The following is a 20,812-nucleotide window of genomic DNA, read 5'->3' as shown; positions in this document are numbered from 1 at the left end:
TTTTCGTCGAATCAACTCTGTTGTGTAATTTATACCTTTTACAGACATAATAACACAATTTTTTTAAAAAAATCGCGAAAAAAATTAATTCCGGCACTAATGGGTTAATGTAATAACTGCATTCTACATCAAAAATACTTTATGAAATTGTGTGTAATGTACTTGTTTATTGTGTTTCCTTGGTAAATGGATGATAAGAAAGGTAGTTGCACATCAGTATATTATGAAGAAAGCAAGTTTTGAAATAAATAGGTATTTTCAATGTCTGTTTTAAATACATGCATGCGTACAGGAAACACAACAGACTATTTAGGGACTTGTAGATGGGTGAAAATTTTGCAAGCTTCACAGATAATCTATTGATTTCTAAATAGCTGTTGATGCATCCATAAATCAAATCACTCTTGTGACCCATCCTAGAATATTGCTCAAGTGTGTGGGACTCGCACCAAATAAGATTAATAGGAGATATTGAACACATACTAAGAAGGGCAGCACAAATGGTCACAGGTTTGTTTTAATCAATGGGAGAGTGTCACACAGATACTGAAGGAGCAGAACTGGAAGACTCTTGAAGATAGATGTAAACTATCCCAAGACAGTCACTGAGTGCATCCACTTTCCGAATGGAAGGTAACCTGATAGTTTCTACTATGATAAAAATAAAAACGTGATTTTGGTATCAAAATACCTTGTGACAAGAGACTGGCCATCTTAACTGCATAATAAATCTTTTTCTTTTGATTTATGGATGCATCAACTGCTATTTAGAAATTAATGGATTACCTGTGAAGCTCGCAAAATTTTCATCCATTTACAAGTCCCTACACAGTCTGTTGTGTTTCCTGAAAAACTACAGTTTTGCAGAAACCAAGTTTTGAAAAAGTCATCCTCAATTATAAAAAGTTGGGATAACATAAAAATAAGAAACTAATTAATCAAATAAATCACTCACTATGGAAATAGCTTTGGCTTGAAGGTGTAATGTCCCCTTCACACAGATGATGTCTTCAAAACAGCAAGGCCATCAGCTTTTAAGAAATGACACTCATCCGGCCTGTCCAAAGAAACAAATACATCTGAATACTCAATCAACTGGTGAAGAAAAGTTCCACAGTATTGGCCATTTTCCTTATCAACGTGAAGAACCTTTTCAATGAACACCTTTGTATGCTTATAAGAATACTTGACCTTAAACCAGTCTCCTTCCTTTAAATTGTTTACTTCTTCATTTGAAGTCTCCACCATTTTGTCCATGTTCTAGGTCATCTGAAAGAGGTTCTTGGTCATTAGATTATGGTTCTGGGTCATCTATATTGCTATTTTGAAAGTCTGCTAGAGCAACTCTGGCTCCAATGCCTTCCATTGGTGCTGTCAGCTCATGCTGAAGTAACTCTGGGTATACCTCAGAGAAGTGTGTTGGAACCCTTGTTGTTCATGTTGTATATCTTGCAGACAACATTAAAAGCAACATCAGGCTTTATCCAGATGATGCAGTCATCTATAATGAGGTATTATCTGAAAGAAGCTGCACAAATATTCAGTCAGATCTTGAGAAGATTTCAAAGTGGTGCAACTTGCTTTAAATGTTAAGAAATGTAAAATTGTGCTAGGGATATGACATGGAATGATAACGTAGGCTCAGTCATGGGTAAAGCAGCTGGTAGACTTTGGTTTATTGGTAAAATACTGGAGAAGTCCAATCAGTCTACAAAGGAGATAGCTTACAAATCACTCTTGTGACCCATCCTAGAATATTGCTCAAGTGTGTGGGACTCGCACCAAATAAGATTAAAAGGAGATATTGAACACATACAGAGAAGGGCAGCGCAAATGGTCACAGGTTTGTTTTAATCAATGGGAGAGTAACACACAGATACTGAAGGAGCAGAACTGGAAGACTCTTGAAGATAGATGTAAACTATCTCAAGAAAGTCTATTAACAGTTTCAAGTTGCACTCTATAATTCATAAGTCACATACAGTCGCTGAGTGCATCCAGTTTCCGAATGGAAGGTAACCTGATAGTTTCTACCATGATAAAAATAAAAACATGATTTTGGTATCAAAATACCTTGTGACAAGAGACTGGCCATCTTAACTGCAAAAGTCTCAACTCCTTAGGGAAAACAAAAGTGAGAGATTTCTTTTAATTTCATTTCACAGTTTTTGCACCTATTAACCTTCATGCCCTTTCACTACAGTTTATAGTACTGCACTTCTTTGCCAGAATTTTTTGAGCATTTCCTCACACCAACTGACACAAGTCTGTTCTTAGCACTGGCCACATTTTGCGGAAGCCATCAGGTACATATTTTTTTTACAGCTGGAACAGAGCGATCTTTTATTTTTTACCTTACTTAAATTTAGTTTGAATGGTAAGTAAGGTAGAGCTTGTTTTGAGTGATTATTTCTTAAATTTATTTTAAGAGAGCTATGATTTTTTTCCTCTGTTTTTGACATTTCCTGTAAGGTACAATTAATTTTACTTAGTACTATATCCTCCTGAGACCTGGCGACAATCGTCATGATTTTTTTGGGAAACAGATATTCTGTATCTGTTAAACAGAAGATCCACAAAAGTTTTTCTTTTAAATTCATGGTTTTCTGAAGTGTTCATTACAATGGACACTGGGTCTCGGAGACGTATAAGTAACTATTAGAAAGGAAGTTGAAAATGTAAAAAAAAGTACTTTATTGGTAGTTTGTTGAACAAAATACAATCTTATTAGGCAGATATTACTTGAATCATTCACTGATTATTAATTTAAAATAATGAATATAAATTTAAAAAGTAAAATAAATGACAAATTTTAACAGTTTTATTTCTGATGATACTCAGAGAAACAGTTTTTCTGTGATGATAGACAGAGGAAAACTGAACAACCTTTGCACTTTATTTTGGTTTTCTTCGTGCAGCCACTGTTCTTACACCTCGTGCTATTTGTCAACCCAGTCATTCCTGGCAAATGGGTTACAGAAGGTGAAGGTGACTGTGGCGGCAATAATCTTCGCCTTTTAGGAGTTGATTCCTCATCATCTTCATCAGAATGTTGTTCCTCTTGGCCCCTTAACAAATGCTCAGCAATTCTAATTTTGAAATCAAGGTACTGCAGGATATTCTTCTTTGGCTCATCATTCTTAAGCAATTCTAATTTTGAAATCAAGGTACTGCAGCATATTCTTCTTTGGCTCATCGTTCTTAATTCGGTCACTTCTGTACTGAATCCAGCTATTTGCAATTCCCAGATCTATGAAATGAAAAATAGTTTTTACAGTCCACTTTCTGGTTCTCGTGCAGATCCTGTAAAATCTCATCATTCTGTCAATCAGGTCTATGCCACCCGTATTTTTATTGTAGCAGCTGATTACTGCTGGACAGGGAACCTGAATGTATCTCCGATCTTTTTTCGACCACATTTTACATTGATTCATAGGGTTCTTCCCAACCTTTGTCGATGCAGTTATGACTGGCTTTTGGACATACCATTTTACAATAGAAATGTGTTTGTCTTTTCTCACTGTCTGGTCAACAGAACCACATCCTTGATTTGCAAGAATCTTGTCTGCTGTCAGATGGACTGCTCTGGGTATTCTTGACTTCATGACTTCCAGTGGCAGGCAAGTTTTTTTTCAGCCAATGATTCCAGTAAAGGAACAGAGGTAAAATACCTATCAAAGAACACATGTGTTCCTTCTGGAAGATTCTGGCAAAGCCTGAGGACTGCCGAGGCTCCTATTCCTTGTTTTAATTGTTGACCAATAGCTTCTGGGAATGTTCCTTTACCATGATAAATCTCAAAGTCAAGGACTAGTCCTGAAGGAGCAGCCAACATAAAATTTTTAAGCCCTTCAGGATTTGGCTTTCCCCTGACAAATTTTTTTATTGCACATGCTCCAGTAAATGGGATCATTTGTTCATCCACTGCCACTTCAGGAGTTCGAGGTAAACTGAGGCATGCTCTCTTTACACATTCTAAAAGTGGCCTTATTTTCCACAACTTATCTTTCCTTCTAGTTTCCTCTGTTACAGCATTATCGTCTGTCACCTTCAAATTACTTCTAATGGTGAAGTATCGGTCTCGAGTCATGATTTCAGTAATGCTAATAACTCTTGTTGTTTTACCCCAGTACATCCTAACTCTAGGGTATCTCAAACAAGGCATTTGTATTGTTGCTCCAATAAATACCTGCAATTCCTTGGCAGACAGCTTTAAAGACCTTCCAGTCTGCTGTAAATATCTCATATTGTTAAGTTCAGACGTATCCTAATAAAAGGGCAAGTCAAAGTATTGCTGAAAGTAGTCCATGATCTGCTTCTCATTATGTTCTGCAACTTCCGTGGGTGAGAAGGTAGCCTGGAGTCCCTCAAACCTGAAATTTGGAAACAAAGCATGAAGGAAAGATTGAAAATATCAGGAATAATAGAAAATTATTTACAAGAAGGTACCACACTTACCTTTCGCATTTCTCCCAAAACATCTTGCAATTCTGTGAAGAACTCTCGGCATCATCAGAATTATCAGTACTGCTGCTACTATGTTCATTTGGGGAAGGAACATTGCGTTGCTGCACACCATCATCTGCCAGATCAAAATCACCATCCTCCTCCTCACTAATCTCAAGATCTGACATGTCTCCATTCAAGAGAAGTTCTAAAATTTCTTCTGAACTTAGCTTTGATCTGTATCCTTAAAGAAAATGATTGTTTTAACATAGTGCCTACTTTCCTTAGAGAAAATAATTATAGTGGTGTATCAGATAATGTCACTGAGCAGCAGTCACAACACGAAATGTATTGGAAATTAGCGAAGGTAATCACCACTAATGCCTACGAAATAGTGCTCAGAAATGTGACTTCAAGTCCCAGCGTCCACTACAGTGGACATTACTGTTTTGCAACGATAATTTATGGAAATATACAGTACTACCAAACCTTATTGCACAGAAAGATTGTATAAGCACCACTTATAGATACTGTCTCCAATAGGTCCTTTTTTCCATAAAATAAATTTCGAAAAATACACAATAATGATGGAGAACTCACCTGCCATTGTAACACATTGTAAACAAAGCTGCTACTTGGTGCCAAGTAATCGTAGTGACTGTTTCTCCCACCAGATGGCTACAGCATACAGTCCATTCAAATGTGCCACAGGTATTACAACAGAAAATGCAGAATATTTGACAGCAGGACAGGAAACTCAGGTCTCAGGAGGATATGAAAGTCTTTGCTTTGTTTGGTTTCTTTTCCTTTTGTTTTCTGAATTGGAAACATTGTGCAATAATCTCACTTGTACAGCATCTAACTGTTTTACTTTTGGGTGCAAAGACACTTGGGATTGTTGAACCTGCAAACATGGCACGCCAAGTTGTCTGTGCGGAAAAAACAATTTGTCAATATTCCAACTGCCCTCATCTTATGCCTTTTAAATCTGAATGGTAGCTGAATGAGTTGAATTTGTGGTATGAAAACCAGTTTGCCTCTTAATTTTCCTATAAACTTTCCATATCTATGATGCAGTTTAGAAGCTGTTTTGCGAGAGCATACTGAGAACACTGAGCAAATTTATAAAGTACTGCCTTAGCAGTCACAGATCAACAGCTGCAATAGAGTCAGAATAACATACAAGTAAAGGACTGTGAGATGAGACTAGTTGTGCTCAGTGGAAAACTGCACTGCACAGCTGTAATGACCATAGGGACAGGTTGATGTCATCACACCACAGAGAATCTCTCCTTCTGAGCGATGTGACTAGGTGTGAGGGTTTAGTGCAACAAATGTGTGCCTCAGGACTATATAAATATGCCTTAATTTTTAGGCATAAGCACTCTTGTCGCCAGAGTCCAGCAGCACCATCACGACGCCAAGGCAATGCCGGACAGTAAGACGACTGCACATCGCCAGCAGCACCCACAAGTATCAGACCATGCTGCAACTGCCACCAGCACTAAGTTCCTCACGGGAACCTATAGTCCACACTTGCGGCTATCAGCACTTAAAATTCCCTCCCTGGGACTTAGCACCACATCGGCAGCCGCCATCCATCACCTGCCAGGGAGCAGCAGGTCGAGTCCCATGCACAGTCAGCAGTGTTTTCCATTGGGCCCTCTACCCCATTACCACCACCACTCAACCTTCTGAGCGCAGCTGCACTTTCCAGAGTGGTAGTCTCCTCTGGGCATTCTTCACGATAATAATCTTTCTGTTGGTTTAGGTTTGTGCAACATTGGCTGGTAGGTTTTAGAGCCATTTCTTTATTTTTAATTGTATCTTGAATCTGGGTGATGGGGTTATTTTAATCATTTTCAATAACACAGCTCTTCTCCCCATGCAACCTCTGTGTGTGTGTGTTTTCTGTAAAGCTACTGCTCCTGCTCCATGCAAATTTCCCTCGAAAGCATTCATAGTAGAGGTTGCATGACCTGAATGGTTCTTTATAAATTTACTTCTTCTTGTGGTCTCTGAAAAGCAAGTATTCACAGATAATTTCCAAAATGTGGATGTTATCTGTGCAATCCAAGTTGACACTTGGCGCAATGGCTAATGGCAGTGACCATAAAGGCATTTACAATTACAGTCCACATCGGCCACCAACTCGACTGTAAATTTGGTGTGTGTAGACAACACATTGTGTCAATGCAATACCTGATATGTACAGTAAGTAGTTACAAGTGATAACACTAAAATTAATTATTATGTGGCAACTGAGGGGTCTGCCCTTAGAGCCACAAATGCTACTTTAATACAGACTATACAATTTTTAAAACACATGCTCTGTTTAATATCTAATTGCACTTCAATCTACATGTTATTATGCGTATTTCCTTTCTTGGTTTGCTGCCAGGAATCACCTACATAAATTTAACCACTGATTTTGTCATCACAACCCTCTTTATCTAGGTACACTCGCAACTGAAAAAATTCTACGGCTAGTACCTCTAGATTGTGTAAACAGTGTATAATTTTCAATATTTTTATAAGACCTGTTTATTACCAAAGAGAAATTTCAGGTACACTGCATTACAATACAAACACTGCAATGGTGATATAAACTATTAAAGTCATAAAAAACATAGCAAAGTTCTTAACAATAATTACAGTCTCTAGACGTAGCCTAAGCACGATGTATCACTTTAAGAAAATAGCTTTGTCATTGACAAACTGAGGCACCAAGGAGTAGTAGGGGCAGTTTGCAAGTGTGCAGCTAGCTGCAATTGACAAGGCTCTGCACGTACCTACATAACAGAAAACACAATGAGCATGCGACACTCGAGAAAAGAGTACTATTGTCTAGTAACTGGCCCCAAACCAACTGACTTACTGAAATGTCAAGCACATAGTTATTTTAATCAATGTACACTTATGTTCTTATTCAGACGTTACCTATAATAACACCCCATACAGCACAAATACTGTCCTTAAGCCATTCAGTCAGACAACTATTTTGTTGCCCTCTACATTATTTTGTACTCTCACTTCCACGCTTTACAATACTCAAGTAGTTGTTATAGCAAAATGTGCATAAGGGGTCTGTCTCCCAATCTCGGTAAGGTCGTTGGCTTGAAAATTGGTTTCTTTCACAGGAAACAGAAATAGTAATTTCACAACCTGCAATTTCGCATATTTTATTTAAATCTGATATTGCCTCCGATAACGTATATGAAGTTAAAACAAACGGTACTGCATCATATTTCAGAAAAAATGGTATGGACTGGCCCCATGTGTCGTGAGAACTCTGTTCATCAATACCACTATTGTATGCCACGATTATAGATGGAGTCTCATAAGTAACTGACTTAACGAAGTCATGATACATGCCACTGTAAAGTTTAATGTTGATCCCCTTTCCCTTTTTTTCACATCCCGAGCACAACGTGAAACTTTTACCCTCAATTACATCTGGTCCAATGAACACAACAGATAAATATTTTACATGTGGTAACCAGTGCAACACACTTTCCCAAGAGAAGAAAAAGGAGCACTCAAGGTAACTAGCACCAACAACATGCACAATAAGGGAGGCTCTCATAATTCTCTCTCTCTCGAGGGCATACAACAGCGTTAAAGGACATGAGAAAAGCTCTGACACATACGCGAACACCAACTGTGGAGGCAGAGTAACCAGTTTATCAAACGTAATATGGGACTGTATAAAATCTATTGTGTTCTTGGGCAAAAGAGTATACTCTTCTTGACTTGTCACCATTAGAGTGCTAAAATCCAAATCATTTTTCACTTTTGTGTCAATTTCCAAACAAAGTTTCAAATCACTGCACACTCCCGAGTGATTCGTTGAATCTTTTAACTGATGGTCAACTGAACAGTAGCTTGCTGACAGACAATCGCCACAATCAATCAAATCGCCGTTATTGAACATTTTGCAGACCCTACAAACTCTTGGGAAGAAAAACATCTCACGCTCGTATTTACATAGTTTTCTCGCTACAAAGACTTCAGCAGCAGCCATATATTTCGTGCGAAGAGTACACCATTCTCTCGCCGTCATGTGCGCATTGGGAGTTTCAAATAACGCCGACACCCCGCTATTGTGGCATATTCTCACAATACTTTTGCACAGATCTTTATGCTTTGGCCAATGTTTCTTTTGGTGTTTCACAGAACAATATGAAATCAATCGACATTTGCTGCATCGCTTCACATCAACATCGGATTGATGCAACTTACAAACATGACAACAGTTCGAATAAAAACTGCCTTCCATCAACAAGTCGCCACACATCACTGTTTGTCAACCACTCTGTTATCAAAACAAAAACAATTAATTAAAAGATCAAAGTTAATTTTAGTTCTCATGATTTTTCAAAGTTCTTCCTGCAAGTTAGGTCACAGACAAATTATAGCAGGTGTCTTAGTTCTTTGTTTTAGTAGACTCCTTGCACGTGGGCCAAATAGCTTGTTTAATGTTTTGCATCAACAGTCCTGAAAAATTCTAATGCATCCAATAGTCAGTAAGCCCCAATCAGCAACAAGGCTTAAGACTTGTAAACATATAAAGGCCAGTTAAAATAATAAAAGAGCAAGATCTTTATCTTCTGTTTTCCATTCTGTTCATTCGCCATCTGCTCCAATTTCTCGGAAAATGTAAAACCATGGTTTCTGCAAAATTAGACTCTAAACCATCTATAAAGTAAAACTAAACAATTCACCCCACAACTGAGCCTTGAGTACGAGGATATCATCTTCGTAACAAATGATCATTGGTTATCGGCACTGCCGGTATTACACTATCAAATTTCTTTGTCCAATATCTTTGTCCAATATCTTTGTCAAAGATTTTTGATAGTGTAATAGGGATCTTTGACAAATGTCGTCCAATATTTGATCAAATCTAGGCCGAGGCCGTATATTTGATCAAAGAAATCGCTTGTCTTCTGTTCACTGCAATGCGATATGTTACCACGCGGAGCGCTAGCATCGCTGCAGCGTTCTGTCGTCTGTAGTGTTTTTATAACCATTGCCGATAAATACAATTGGTGTGTGCCGACAACTACAGAATTAATAGAGATGTCTGAAGCTTATGAGGCGCTTTACAACGTGAGGCACCCTGAATAAAAAATAGATTAAGAAGATTGGAGACCTAACCTGACCTAACCTAACCTAACATAACATAACCCTCTCCTGTAGCAAGAAATCGGAGTGTTATAGTGAGCCTGTCTTCTGAAGATGTAGCAGTTCTTAAGTGAAAATTGTGCTTTGTGATATGAGGATACACTTCATTGAGCACATACAGAAATGTATGCTCATCCATTCTTAAGTAATTGATGTACGACTTGACGTCTTCCACTGTAAGCTCACGTAACAAGTTCAGTTGAATGCTTTTATCGTGTCGTCGTAAAACCCATGGCTTCACCCAGATTAGATTAGTTTTTCGTTCCATAGATCCGTGCTGAGGAGATCCTCGTGGATGTGGAACATGTCGATTTTTTTAAGCTGAAATAAAAATACTAATAGTATGAATAAATACATCATTTGTTTCTATTAAAAATTTCGCCAATGGAGTAGAAGGAGTTGGTCAGTAGTAAGTCTTTCAGGCTCCTTTTAAACTGATCTTTATTTCTAACTAAATTTTTTATGTTTCCTGGCAAATTATTGAAGATGAGTGTTCCTGAGTAGTGGACCCCTTTTTGAACTAAAGTAAGTGTTTTTAAGTCCTTGTGCAGATCATTTTTGTTCCTGGTATTGTATGTATGAACTGAGTTGTTTGTTGGAAAAAGAGATATATTATTTACGACAAATTTTATTAAGAAGTAAATATACTGAGAGGCAGCAGTTAACCTGCGAGCCCGAAGTATAGTGAGATTGTCATTTGGGTCTACGAGAGTTATAGTTTTTTTTTTGTTTGTTTCTCATGCCTAGATAACTGTACAAACATATCGTTGCATGTATTGTAATAATCATTACATATAATGATCCACATGCAACAATATCTCTACGGAAGTATCTAGGCATGAAATACAAAACAAAAAAAGCTAACCTGCAAATCTCGTACGTCCAAACGACAGTCTCACTGTACTTCTGGCCCGCCAACAGTTTCATTTTCTTTCTTATTTTCCCCCAGTACCAATGCAAGAATCTGAAGTACCCAGTTCTTTGAAGAGGTTTCTGCAGGAGGTCCGTGAATTTACTCCACAAATAATACGTATTACACGCTTTTGGACCTTGAAAACTTTTGTTTGACTTCAAGATTTACCCCAAAATATTATCCCATATGACATTATGGAATGAAAGTATGCAAGCTTTTTCATTTTTATGTTGCCTATGTCTGCTAACACTCGAATTGCAAATACAGATTTGTTAAGGCGTTTCTGCAGTTCTGTGGTGTGCTCCTCCCAACTGAATTTATTATCAAGTTGTAATCCCAGGACTTTTAAGACTGTCAACCTCGTATGTATGGTTCCATTTTCTCCCCCCACTTCTTTTCCGCATGTGCACACAATGCAATTGGAGTACGTAGAACTGCTGCGGTTAATAACAAGTTGTTGTCAGCCATCTTGAACTTTGACGAAAACTTTGATGACAGTTGTAATACCCCTTGTAGCGCTACGTCAAAGATCTTTGTCAAATATATTGGACGGAATATTGGATCACATCTTTGATCAAATCTTTGACAAAGAAATTTGATAGTGTAATACCGGCCTAATCGGCAGTAGTTTGTTGTCACGTTGTATGATTAGCATAAGCTATAACAAAACTGATGGGTGTTTTCGTTGTATGCTATGCAGTTTGTTGAGGAGACATTCATTTAATCCTGTGGTGTTACGTTTTATAATTGTATTGATATATTCCAAGACTGAAAATGGGGACAGCGGTGAATTTTTCTTTAGGCATTGTGAAATGGTGTAGCCTGTAGATATAGATGATTTCAGCACTCTTACGAATATGTTGTTCGTAGTTTGGTCGATACTGTGAGTTTTTAAATACGTGTACCAATTTCTTTGGGAGAATATTTTGTTATTTAAAGAAATGGGGATCCGAGGGCTTACTACTTATATACAAAGTAATGCCGACAAGTACTTGGAATCATACGAACTACACAACAGCCACTTAGTTATCGACGGGAACAATATAGCGTCTCACCTGTATAGTTGGTTTTCTAAATGCAACAGTGCCTTCGGTGGGGATTATGACGAATATGAAAAGTCTGTGAAGGATTTTTTTAAGCTTCTGCGGGTATGCAATATTTCTCCATTAGTTGTTCTCGACGGCGGATATGAGCCACGGAAACTAAATACTGCGAAATCTAGGTTAAGAAGCCGCTACCATATAGCCAAGAACGTTACACCGCGAACACAGTCGAGCATAAAATTCTTCCCTCTTATGATGAAAGAAGTGTTTAAAGACGCATTACTGCATTTAGACATCCCATTTGTTCAGTGTGATTTTGAAGCCGATGATGAAATAGCAGCATTGGCCAGAAATTTAGGATGCCCCGTACTGAGTTATGATTCAGACTTTTATGTTTATGATGTGCCTTACATACCATTCTCAACATTGCAGATGGAACCCATTAAATGTTCAGTGAATGAAAACATGTACTTTATTAACTGTAAATTGTACAGGATTGAGAATTTCCTAAATTCATTTGGGGGGCTAGAAAAAGAAATGTTACCACTGTTAGCTACACTGCTTGGTAATGATTATATTAAAAGAAGTACTTTCAGCAACTTCTTCAGCCAACTGAAATTACCCAAAAACAAAACTATGAGTGAGACCCAGAAAAGAATTTGTGGACTGCTTCAGTGGCTACGTAAGGAAACTCCAGAGACAGCTCGCAACAAGGTATACACATTCCTTATTCATTTGTAACAACATTAATATAAAATCAAAACATATAGTAGGACCAGCTGAAAATCTATAACTACAAACACAAATTTGGTACAGAGTTTTCAAGTTTAATTTATTCGGTTTTGCTCCTTTTGCTGTTGTTTTTACATCTAACCACAGGGAACAGACTATTGGTACTTAAGTATTTTTCAAAATCCTGCTGAGTACATTTGTTTTCACAAAAGTAATTCACCAACTGTAACATGTCTGTTATAATGGAGTAGACTGTAATAACAAATATTTAAGCTGAAACAAATTTTTATGAAACTACTTAGAACACAAAGAAAGACATTAACACAGATCAAAGTGGAGACACAAGGGTAGATTCTGAAATCAGTGACAGATATTTGGTAATAAGGCCTACTTATTAGGAGATTAGAATCGTTCATATGTGGTATGTAAACGAATACATTCTGTAGCTGAGAAACTTTTTTTGTTATTTGTGCTGTATATGGCAATGCTGGTACTATCAGTTTATTAGAGCAATTTTGAGCTGTCACAAATTGAAACTTTTTTTAAAATTTTAACTTCTATGCTCTCTCCAGTTGTAAAAATAAATTAAAAAAGAAATAAAAATGTAGTACATTTCATTGTTTTCTTGATCACAACATTCCTCTGTTCAATGTTTCCATTTGGTTGTTAGTGAAACACCCAACTTAGATTCACGTATGTCTGTATAGAGGTTAATGTCACAGAGATGGCTGCTGAAGGTTTTAAGTTGATACGTTGTGCCCTGTGTTTTAGTCCCCAAGAATTGCTGCAGTTCTAGCATATTGCTATCTATTCTGTTTGGAAATGAACAAAAGTCAGTGTTTTCTACGAAAGCATGTAGTTTCTTACACACAACGTCACCCTGGCCTGCTTAATTATTTCCATTTATTTGAAGGTGAATTCAGTTATAAATTATATTCTATGATGCTCATGAGGCATTTGTTGCTACATATTGTAATTGTATTCCACAGATTCTAGTAAGTCAAATTGCTCAGACACTATAAACTTTAATTACAATAACTTTGTATTTGATATTTCTCTGAGTTGAGGGGTTGGGTACCAGCCAGTTATGGTGGTTTCCACATGCTTGATGTTGTCTGTTCTGCAAGCACAAGCAGTGCAATGCCTTTTCTGGGAGAAACAGTTTCCAAGGAGGGAAAGCAGAGGGGGGGGGGGGGGGTTGAAGGTGAGGTAGGCCAAATGAGGTACTTTTTTCCCCACATGAGTTTCTTATCTCAGGAACATGTGGTGTGGTGTGTACCAACCAGCAGCTCAGCTCCATTACCTACCATAAACATGTCAGTCACAAAGTTATTATAAACAAAATTAAGTTGGGTGTGTCTTTCCGAATGTTCATGTCAACCAGCATATACGGACAGTCCACCCACATTGTAGACAGCATGGTGAATCAAAATATGCTTCCCTCTGAACTAAATATATTAAGGATGACACAATGCCTGACTACCTGCTACATGAAAATATTGACACAAAGTCATTGCTGACACACAATCAACATGTGAACTAGTCACATGCTTTGAGATGTACAAGCCCTCATATATGGAATGAGACTCCTGTGAGCATAGCTCTACCAGAGCTTAGCATTGTGCATGTCTACACACTTTTTGGGTCATGGCAAGCAGCTGTAAGATCGGTATGGTTAATTGAGGCCGTTCTGGCACATGCTAGTTCCTCAGATTTCTGCACATCAGTACAGATAAAACTGCAGTGGGAGTAGAGGATTGAATAGGTACGCCTAGATATTTTTGCGCTTGCCTCTTGATGCACACAATGTGGATGTAAGCAAAATAAAACAGACATTAGAAGCCCACTTGTTTCCACAGCTTTTTATTTTGAAATAATTAGTTGCAGAACATTAGGATTGAAAATAGGTTAGTGGAACTGGATGAAGAATTAAAATAGAATCAAATGAGGCGTTATATGGATTTCAGAAGAGCACAGAAAAACCAAATACACTCTAGTCACATTACTACCTCTTAAAGGCCTGGATAACCACCTGTTGCAGCACGGACATGCAGGAAGAGGGGCAATGAGGTTCCAGAAGCCATGTGACTCAAGTGCTGTGGCCAGTTGTGCTAGGTTTCTTGGCTGAGGATCAAAGGTGCAAACAGCCCAGTCAAGGTGGTCTCTCAGATTCTTGATTGGTTTTAAATCCGGAGTTTGATGGACAGGGGAGTACAATAAACTCACCCTGCTATTCGAACCACACATGTATACTGTGAATTGAGTGACGCATTGCATTGTCTTATTGGTAGTTGCCATCATGCTGAGTGCAAAGAAACTGCAGGATGGTTTCCAAAGGTAGGTGCATACATGTGTTGAGCCATTGTGACTTCCAGAGTAATGAGATATCCAGGGAATGCCACAACCCCCCCCCCCCCCCCCCCCCCCAGGTGACAACACTCCCTCCTCCAGCCTGGAGCCTTCCAGTGATTGTTGCAGGGTTTCAGCTTTCAGATGTTTCACACCGATGTAGCATAAATCATGATTCATCTGGAAAGGCCACCTGTCACCACTCAGTGGACCTGCAGTCGTGTTATTGGTGTGCAAATTCCAGCTTTTGTCACCAATGATCAGCAGCAGTCAGGATGGAGACTTGAACCAGGCACCTGCTGCGGAGATCTGCACGGGGCAGTATTAACTGAACAGTCATTGAGGAGACACTGTTGGTAGCCCTTTTATTCATCTGGGCAGTCAGTTGCTCAACAGTTGCAAATCTGTTTGCATGTACAATTCGCTGCAGTCACCATCATCTACGGCCCATGCTGCACCACAGTTGCCTCAGCAGTAGTTTTGGATAGCACCATTTTGCCATGCACGGTATACTTTAATTATGGCAGCACACAAACGGTTTACAAACTTAGCTGTTTCAGAAAATGCTTCCACCCTCGGGCTGATAGCCAACGATCATGCTCTTTAGATGTTAGATAAATCGCTCTGCTTTGCATTACAACCGCGACTGCATTGTTTTCTGTGTTCCCCTGACGTATATTATACTCTCCACTGCTACTGCTGCCACCTGCTGTCTGTGAGTGGTTATTGTACACATTAGTGATGGTTACATTAATGTGACTGGAGTATGTAGAATAAACATTGGGGCAGGTTTTATTGTTGTTGTTGTTGTGGTGGTGGTGGTGGTGGTGGTGGTGGTGGTCTTCAGTCCAGAGACTGGTTTGATGCAGCTCTCCATGCTACTATATCCTGTGTAAGCTTCTTCGCTTCTTCATCTCCCAGTACCTACTGCAACCTACATCCTTCTGAATCTGCTTAGTGTATTCATCTCTTTATTACAGACCAGAAAATGAAGGGAAAAAATATTACAGGTATTAAAGGAATCTCAGACATAATAGAAAAATTAATTCTGAAAAGTCATATAGGGAAACATTCCACGTGGGAAAAATATATCTAAAAGCAAAGACAATGTGACTTACCAAACGAAAGTGCTGGCAGGTTGATAGACACACAAACAAACACAAACATACACACAAAATTCAAGCTTTCACAACCAACAGTTGCTTCCTCAGGAAAGAGGGAAGGAGAGGGAAAGACGAAAGTATGTGGGTTTTAAGGGAGAGGGTAAGGAGTCATTCCAGTCCCGGGAACGGAGAGACTTACCTTGTTGTTGTTGTTGTTGTGGTCTTCAGTCCTGAGACTGGTTTGATGCAGCTCTCCATGCTACTCTATCCTGTGCAAGCTTCTTCATCTCCCAGTACCTACTGCAACCTACATCCTTCTGAATCTGCTTAGTGTATTGATCTCTTGGTCTCCCTCTACGATTTTTACCCTCCACGCTGCCCTCCAATGCTAAATTTGTGATCCCTTGATGCCTCAAAACATGTCCTACCAACCGATCCCTTCTTCTAGTCAAGTTGTGCCACAAACTTCTCTTCTCCCCAATCCTATTCAATACCTCCTCATTAGTTACGTGATCTACCCACCTTATCTTCAGCATTCTTCTGTAGCACCACATTTCGAAAGCTTCTATTCTCTTCTTGTCCAAACTGGTTATCGTCCATGTTTCACTTCCATACATGGCTACACTCCATACAAATACTTTCAGAAACGACTTCCTGACACTTAAATCTATACTCGATGTTAACAAATTTCTCTTCTTCAGAAACGATTTCCTTGCCATTTCCAGTCTACATTTTATATCCTCTCTACTTCGACCATCGTCAGTTATTTTACTCCCTAAATAGCAAAACTCCTTTACTACTTTAAGTGTCTCATTTCCTAATCTAATCCCCTCAGCATCACCCGATTTAATTTGACTTACCTTAGGGGGAAAAAAGGACAGGTATACACTCGCACACACACACACACACACACACACACACACACACACATCCATCCGCACATATATATGAATTATTTCTCCTTCTTCTTCTTCTGCTCCTGCTGCTGCTGAAACCTTTGTATTGATTAAGTACATTTTGGAACAAGATGCAATTGAGGCTCGACAGGTATTAGATATGGTTATTAATCCAATAAAAGGGTTCTTATGGTAAATACATAACTAAACTGATCGGGGAAGTGTTGCGCAATACTTCAGTATTACCAGCTAAATATTCAGAGTTGAACCTGCAAGACAGATAATAACACTAATAATTTGTGAAATTTATTTTAATTTGTAAATGGTGCAACATCAACAAATCCAAATACCATTCAAAATCTATACATTTCAATGGAAAAATATGTATGATTTGATATTTTCTGTTGTCAGACAACTGAGGAAATCACAAGGAACTTTAATTAAGTATGCATATGCATGCTTTTTTTTAATGTACTTATATCATATTGTGGAACTTCATCACCTCTTTGCTAGATGGTAGCACAATTAATTGGAATGTGTTTGCTTTGTGACATAAATGTTTGCAGTATGCAAATTTACTTCTGTGTGCTTGTGGCTGTGATGGAATTACAAAACTTGGCTTGTGGCTGCAATAGTAAACTCTAAATAAAAAGATCCAGGTTCAGATGCATTGTAATTTTTCAGGACATTATTAGCTTTACTGTGAAGATTAAAATACTGGACTATCAGTTTTCACATATAACTTTGTATTATTCATATTCATTTCTAGGTTCTTGGGCACCTGAAGAAGCCATCTCGGGAGTCTGTTGAAAGACAAATAATGAAGATAGCTTCAGGATATCATCCAACAGAAATACATTCAGCTCTGGGATTGCCGTTGCAGCCTGCCTTAGTATTTGTGGAGAAGAGGGTTGTTCAAGAAGAACAGTTACAAGAAACTGACTCACTTCATAGTGACTATACCCCTGGTGAAGAAATGGGTTGTAATACAATTGACAATATTTGCAGTGACAGTGGAAGTGAAAACACTTGCAGTGACAATGATTGTGAAGAACCCGGCAGTAACAGTGATGAAGAAAAATGCACTAACTCTGAGTCAGAGGGCGGCAGTAAATCAGAGACAGATGAGAAATCTACATGTGTGAAAACTGCTGAAGAAAATATTGTTCTCTCTCTCCCCGAGTGGTTTAAAAACAGCTTCAGAAAAGGAAATATGCCAACTAGCTTTCACGATATGTTGACACAAAAGTTATATTTTATGTCACCTCAGGTTGAAGACTACTCTCTTGTTTTTTCACAGGACATTAGCATACCTATTATTCAAATAATATTTGGCCTTCTGATGTCTGGAAAACCGAGCACTTTGAGCTACTATTCCAGAAGCCCTCGTGGACAGTTACAGAAGTATTGTTTAAGTTCTTTGTGCAAAACATCAAGAGTAAAAGAATTTCCTTCCTTGCTTAATCTTCCACAACTTCCTTTGACTGAGAGGCAATATATATTGTTAGATACAATGGGCATTAAAGACAAAACTGAAAATATAATACAGAAATTGTGTCCAGAATGGAGATTGTTTGCAATTGCGTTGAAGTATTGGTTCAGCCATACTACGCAACCTGTGCTTAACTCTTGTCATATACATGCACTCATTTTCAGTGCAGTTGTTTTAAATATAGTTAGCAAGGTACCAGGGTACTATAAATCAAAAAAATCTTTGTCAGGTGTGCTCAAAAAAGTGAAATCGAGTGAAGTTGAAAAAAGTTCTTCAGAAAGTGATGATTTTTTATTTGGGGAATTTCTTCAATCTTCAGATGCTCTCAGCGAACCAAATAAAATGCTGCATGTCATCAGGAAAGAAGACAGTATATTATTAGCTAATATTATTTTGCCTTTCCACCAAATTAATGAGCACATGAAGTCAAATGCTCGCCTTTATTCAGTTACAACTGTTCACGCCTTTGCTCAATTCCAAAGCTGTCTTATGCATTTGAGACATTTAAATGCTTTACTCAGTTTTCCATTTCCACAGATCCTACCTGCAAAATTTTATTCAGGGACTCTGGTATACAATATGTACATGAATTTTCAAAAACGGTCAGATGTAATGGGATATGTATGTCACCTTTTGCAAAAAGCTGAGTCTGTACTGGTTTTGTACAAAAGTGTGATTGAGGCAGTATTTGAAATGCTACCATTACTTCCATCTCTGAAACGTCGCAGACATAAGAAAAAGAAAAAAGGAGCACACATGAAAGTAGTAGATGATACTGATGATGACAATGGTGGTTCTTCGGGAAGCCAAATTGCCGAAAGTGCTTTCAGTGATTTGAACAACAGATTCAGTATTCTGGGAACAGGTGACAGGTGAAGGAAGGTTTCTTTTCAAAAATATTGAAATATTGCACAGACCAGAATATTATTATGTTGTTTGTAGTAAGTGTGCAATTGATGCAGTGGTAACAAATATGCAGTTATGGAAAGTCTGTAACAGTGGTGTCCCAGTATTCTGTCCTATGATGAATGGTGCTTTACATACAAAGACCATAATACCACATTCATAATGAAACATATATGTCCTATAGGTATCTATTTTTGTCATACCATATATGATGTAAATAAATCATGACCTAAATCTTGTTACTGATGAAAATCATGTCATACAAGACACTTGATTCAGTCAAACTGAGCATATTCACATTTGTAGCGTACTGCAGTACCTTTTTTTTTAATGCCTGAACATCATACGTTGATACCCAAGTCCATAGGTTTTGTATGGTGTTAGAAAATGTTTTGAATGAATCCTACTAAAGTCAGTGGGTTATGATTGATGCACCTCTTCTTATACACCATCCAATGATTTGTTATGTTTCTACATCAACTTAAAAGAAATGACTAGGCCACAACAAAACTACCCTACAAACACACTTTGATGGTAGCATCTGATGACACACACACACACACACACACACACACACACACACACACACACACAGAGAGAGAGAGAGAGAGAGAGAGAGAGAGAGAGAGAGAGAGAGAGAGAGTGTGTAAATGTAGATTACTGACCTCTCTGTAGGTACTCTTTTGTGCTGAGAGCATAGTGAATGGAAACTGAATTGCCTATCTTGTAGCCATGAATAAAGAAAATGGCAAACGGCTGTGGTAACTACTGCTACATAACAATCATGCACATTGGATCTTTGCTATCATTGATGAAATCAGATTTTGAAAAACTTGATTTGGATTGAGGTTCTTTTGATCTCGCTAACTTTGATGATCTCTTCGTTTAGTCTTTCTCAAACTTTTCATCCAGTAATGAACAGGCCTTTCAAACTTGATAACTTCAACTTGAAATCAGTTCTCATGGAGCTGAGAAATTAACCAGTACACTAGCTAACACTGAAGAACTCAAACTAAACTCTGTCTGAACAGGCCTTGGAAGGCACATCTGTGCCAACCAATCACCGTGTCATTGTATGCTGATACGGAGGGGCATGTGGTTAGCACACCGCTCTTCTAGCGGCTGTCATTTTTCATGACTGGAGCTGCTACCTCTCAATCGAGCAGCTCCTCAATTGACGCCAAGGACTGAGTGCACTCCGCTTACCAACAGTGCTCAGCAGACCTTTATGGTCACACTTCTGACTGCTAGCCAAGCCCAACAGTGTTTAACTTCGGTGATCTGATGGGAACTGGTGTTACCACTGCAAGACCATTTGCACAACAGTGGAGAACATATTAGTGATTTAACTCTGTCTGCTGCTTGTGTCAAGTAAAATTTTTTAATGCAGACAAAAATTGCTGTGGACTTTTTCATCAGTGTAGTACATGCAAAAGCAGTTTAATATTACACGGTACAATACACTGCTGATCACTGAAATTGCAACACCAGGAATGACGGCAAACAACAAAATTTTATCTATTCTGTGAATACAGTAAGGTAGCAAGAGTACAGGATTAAATTTTTAGACGATTTGCAGGTTTGGAGAATGAAAAATTTAGTACACGTAGTTGCCACCTTTAGCAGCAACAGTGGCTTTAGCCAGTCTGGCCATCGAGTCGAATTGAACTTTGAAGACATATGCTGCTACATCATTCTATGCTTCTCAGGACCATGGCTGATGTCACTGCAATCTCTCAGCAACT

General features: G+C 38.4%; 2 protein-coding genes across 5 annotated transcripts; one reads left to right on the top strand and one right to left on the bottom strand.

Moving 5' to 3' along the window:
• Window positions 1-2,718: 2,718 nt before the first annotated feature.
• On the bottom strand, window positions 2,719-8,874 carry LOC124595274. Of its 4 annotated transcripts, none has more exons than XR_006978193.1 (3): window positions 5,047-8,874; window positions 4,459-4,690; window positions 2,719-4,373 (listed from the first exon to the last, which is right to left on the bottom strand). XR_006978193.1 is itself a non-coding variant. In XM_047133949.1 (3 exons), the coding sequence occupies exons 1-3, from the start codon at window positions 5,051-5,053 to the stop codon at window positions 4,268-4,270; spliced, it is 345 nt and encodes a 114-aa protein (XP_046989905.1). In that variant the 5' UTR covers window positions 5,054-7,457; the 3' UTR covers window positions 2,719-4,267. The 4 variants fall into 4 exon arrangements, 1 of the variants encoding a protein (XP_046989905.1); XR_006978194.1 differs by having other exon boundaries at window positions 4,459-7,238; window positions 7,387-8,874; XM_047133949.1 differs by having other exon boundaries at window positions 5,047-7,457.
• Window positions 8,875-11,225: 2,351 nt separating this feature from the next.
• Window positions 11,226-19,306, top strand: LOC124594745 (protein asteroid). The gene is made up of 2 exons (XM_047133123.1): window positions 11,226-12,303; window positions 17,439-19,306. The coding sequence occupies exons 1-2, from the start codon at window positions 11,488-11,490 to the stop codon at window positions 19,035-19,037; spliced, it is 2,415 nt and encodes an 804-aa protein (XP_046989079.1). The 5' UTR covers window positions 11,226-11,487; the 3' UTR covers window positions 19,038-19,306.
• The last annotated feature ends 1,506 nt before the right edge of the window (window positions 19,307-20,812 follow it).

This window comes from Schistocerca americana, chromosome 2 (assembly GCF_021461395.2).
Source record: "Schistocerca americana isolate TAMUIC-IGC-003095 chromosome 2, iqSchAmer2.1, whole genome shotgun sequence".
Taxonomy (NCBI): domain Eukaryota; kingdom Metazoa; phylum Arthropoda; class Insecta; order Orthoptera; family Acrididae; genus Schistocerca; species Schistocerca americana.
The sequence above is the reverse complement of the archived record's forward strand: the minus strand, read 5'-3'. Positions and strand labels throughout refer to the sequence as shown.

Bases quoted from the DNA above. Each gene is read 5' to 3' on its own strand.
- LOC124594745 (XM_047133123.1), top strand. From the start codon at position 11,488: ATGGGGATCCGAGGGCTTACTACTTATATACAAAGTAATGCCGACAAG. The intron at 12,304-17,438 runs GTATACACATTC...ATTCATTTCTAG, and splicing joins CAGAGACAGCTCGCAACAAG to GTTCTTGGGCACCTGAAGAA.
- LOC124595274 (XM_047133949.1), bottom strand. The intron at 4,374-4,458 runs GTAAGTGTGGTA...TCCAAATTTCAG, and splicing joins TTTTGGGAGAAATGCGAAAG to GTTTGAGGGACTCCAGGCTA.